The sequence below is a fragment of the Asparagus officinalis genome, chromosome 8 (genome assembly GCF_001876935.1).
Source record: "Asparagus officinalis chromosome 8, Aspof.V1, whole genome shotgun sequence".
Lineage (NCBI taxonomy): Eukaryota > Viridiplantae > Streptophyta > Magnoliopsida > Asparagales > Asparagaceae > Asparagus > Asparagus officinalis.
Window position 1 is genome coordinate 58,851,029 of NC_033801.1, and position 3,289 is coordinate 58,854,317.

Consider the following 3,289-nt stretch of genomic DNA (forward strand, 5'->3'; position numbering starts at 1 on the left):
CAACATGGAAGAGGACTTCGCTTTGACCCACGTATAGGACCCTCGGATCTCTGTTCATCACGTTCCGCTTCTGCGGACCCCGACTTTACGTGGCGTCACCCCCGATTGGAAGCGCTTAGGACTCTTGGCATCTGGGTTTAGTGCTGAGTCCTCTTTCGAACACACCGACAATTCCTTTAGTCGGTGACGCGTTCTTTAGTGAATTAGAACCCACTACCTGAGAAGAGCCACCTTAACTTCCCTATACGCCCGACATGATGTTTGGAAGTTCCTATCGGGGCGCCATCCCTATTGAGGCTCTCTATCCTTCTGTGCGATTCGCACTTTTCTTGAGGTCCTAACCACCTTCCCTCCCTTATTTCTTCTCTATGATTTGGTTCGTAATTCCATGCAGCACTCATAGTCGCCATAGCTCGTTCCATGCACCTCCTTGTTTACTCAGCACGTAAACCGTCCTATCACGCGGTGCTTTAGGTCCACAAGGGGGGGGGCCCTCGACTCACTCCCTACACGGTTACTACCCCAAGCTTATCATCACTCCCCCGACGACAACATTTACTTACTGGGGGCAAGATTGCCTATCTTCTGGGCTTCCCAGGAGATCACATCTCCCCCCTCGAACCGCCCGCTTTTGTGGGCTGTTGAATTCTGCAAGCGGGAGCCTCGTCCGCGAACTCTCGATGCGTAAAAGTAGTCGCGCTTTGGTGTCGTGAATCTTGTCATTGCCTGAACAGTGACATCGACCCTGAACAGTCATGTTCGGCTCGTTCGGCATTTCGTTATCATATGGGCCGCAAGCCGGTTATGAACTCTTGCTTGGTACCCCTCGCCGGGATTGGCCGTGATTTTGCTGTTTTTTTCTTCCAGTTTTTTTCTTTCCTCCTCTCACCCACTATTTTTTTTTCCCGTCGGCGATTGGAGCAAGGCGCTCCTAAGAATTGCCTCTTCTCGGCGATGGTTCGGGAGGTGACTCGTCTTTGAAGCTGTAACGATTGTGCTTAACCTGAATCGCACGTTTCATTTTCGACTCCATACTTGGGGGTTGGGAGCGGTTTCTTTGCCACTCCTCTCTGCAGTCTTCTAACCGGGCTTCTTTGCAATTTGAGGGCCCGTGCCTGCGCTGATAGTGCCGCGGCGCTTACGAATGGCTCGCTCCAGCGTTGATCGCGCTTCCGTGCGCGAACCACATTCTGTTGTTGCGACTTGGAAGAGGCGCCATTCGTGCGGTTGTTGAGGCTGCTTGCCTTGTTCTGTTCTTCAGCATCCGTCTTGTAGCCGAACACGCGTCAACAGATTCGCATGGCCTTTACGAATTGTGTTCGGCAAGGCGTCTGCCGTGCCTTTGGCGGCTCTCTTCGAGAGAGTCACTACCTTCGCAACGACGGAATGGGCGAGCACGATCGACCTGGTTGGAACATTGGGGAGATCTCACCCAATCAGTTCGGGCATCAACAGGGCCGAGATCTTCGTTGGCAGCTTCAACTTCCTTGCTCCAACGAAGTTTCCTTTGGAGACGAGATTGGAGACTTGGACTTGCGGGAGAGTAGATCCTGGGCGATGGACGACAGGTACGCTCGAAATTGTTTGGCGAATTCGACGTGCGACCTCCTCCTCGACGCGGGATCGGATGCCGGGTGCGACGCAACGGATCTTCGTCGCGAGCTCGGTGGTCCCACTGTGGTTCGCAGATTGTTCGCCGGGAAAAATGTGTCTTCTTCATTGATATATTGCATCGTAGTTAACACTTTATGCGTTAAAAGATCGCGGCTTTTATAAAGATCCGTACTAATGAAAATAAATACAAAAAAAGAAAGATTATTTAACAATTTATTTCTTTTATGGTCGAACGATATCGCGAGCTCCTGCTTTTGCGGTCACATCGCTTTGTGTGGGCTTCTTTGCCTGCGCCGGGGTTTTATTTGCCGGGGACTACGCGTGATCTCGATCCGGTCGGATCTACACGATATGACGGGTATTATCCTCACGAAAAAAGAAAGAAGGAAATAATAGCCGGAGTGGGGTACTAATCACAAGGAAATACCGTAGCCCAAGTGTGCGAAATCTGACCAACGCGAATCGAGACTCTTTCGGAGTCTAAGAACCAAGCTTACGATCCGGAGGAAACTGTGTAGATCCTCAGATCCGGTCCGCTCCTCGAACGCTTGCGTTGTTTGGGCGTGGATGATCGCCGAGAACCGGATCTCAAGTCCAAGTCTTCAATCTTCTAAAGCTGCCAATCTTTTTTCGATCTTCAGATTCCAATTACGGAAGCTTCGACTCCCAAAATCCAACCTCTGAAATGACATGAAGAATGCCTTGGCCTATTTATAGCACTCCGCAGAACTGTGCATTTGCACAGTTCTGAGCTTAGCCCCTGTGGGTGGGCTCGGCTCCTTGGCGAGCCGACCTGTGGTTGCTCGCCCTCCGAGCCACCCACAGGTGGCTGCTTTGCGAGCCACCTGCAGGTGGCTGCGGCTCTGGCCGGCCACCACAGGTGTCGCCCCTGGCCGAGCACCTGCAGGTGGCTCGGCTTTTGCCGAGGCCACCTGTGGGTGGCTCGGCCCTGGCCGAGCCACCCACAGGTGGCTCGGCCGCTGGCGAGCCACCTAACAGGTGCGCTCGCCTGGACCACTGTGGGTGCTGCGCTTTGCGAGCCCCTTGGGCGGGTTTTACGCGTTTTTTTCTTTCGTTTCCGTCGTTCGGGTTCAGTCGTTCGGGAGTTCGGGCGATTTGATTGTTGAATTTGGAGCTTGGATTCGGTTGCGGTGCGTTGACTTGTTCGGATTCGATTTGTTGATCGCGATTCGCTGATTAGGCTAGTAAGTCCATTCTGAGATTCGGATCGGGAAACGATCTTGATTCGATCGTCATATCAGCCGAGTTCGTTCTTGTTTAGATGACTCGGTGATTCCCCGAAAACGTTGGTGTCGATGCGCAGTAGCCGCGTGGCAATGCGTTCCAGATGCTTGGTCGAATTTGTTTGGCTTCGTCGCGTCGTTATCTGGTCCGTTGAGTATGGTTTGGCGTTTCGGCGTGATAGCGGGGATAACGGTAGTGGTTGGATACGTCGGCCACGATGGTCGCGTTTGTCGAAATTTTAAACGTCATCGCGCTGTCTTTGGTGGGACCTATAGGCATTTTATACGGCGGCTACAGTGGTGGCTTCTTCTGCCACCGTCCTTTTTGCAGCTTTTCTAGCGGGCTTCTCGAGGCTTTGAGCCGTGCCTCGCGCGTGACATCTGGCGCGAGCGCTTGCGAATACGCCTCGCTCGAGCGTCGAACGGTTCCG

General features: G+C 53.0%; 1 protein-coding gene across 1 annotated transcript in view; it reads left to right on the top strand.

The window, feature by feature from the left end:
- LOC109821276 overlaps positions 1–474 on the top strand; it is a 2,712-nt gene extending 2,238 nt beyond the window's left edge. The window contains exon 2 of the mRNA XM_020387461.1: positions 395–474. Within this exon, the coding sequence (XP_020243050.1) occupies positions 395–474 (80 nt within the window). The remainder of the gene's footprint in view (positions 1–394) is intronic.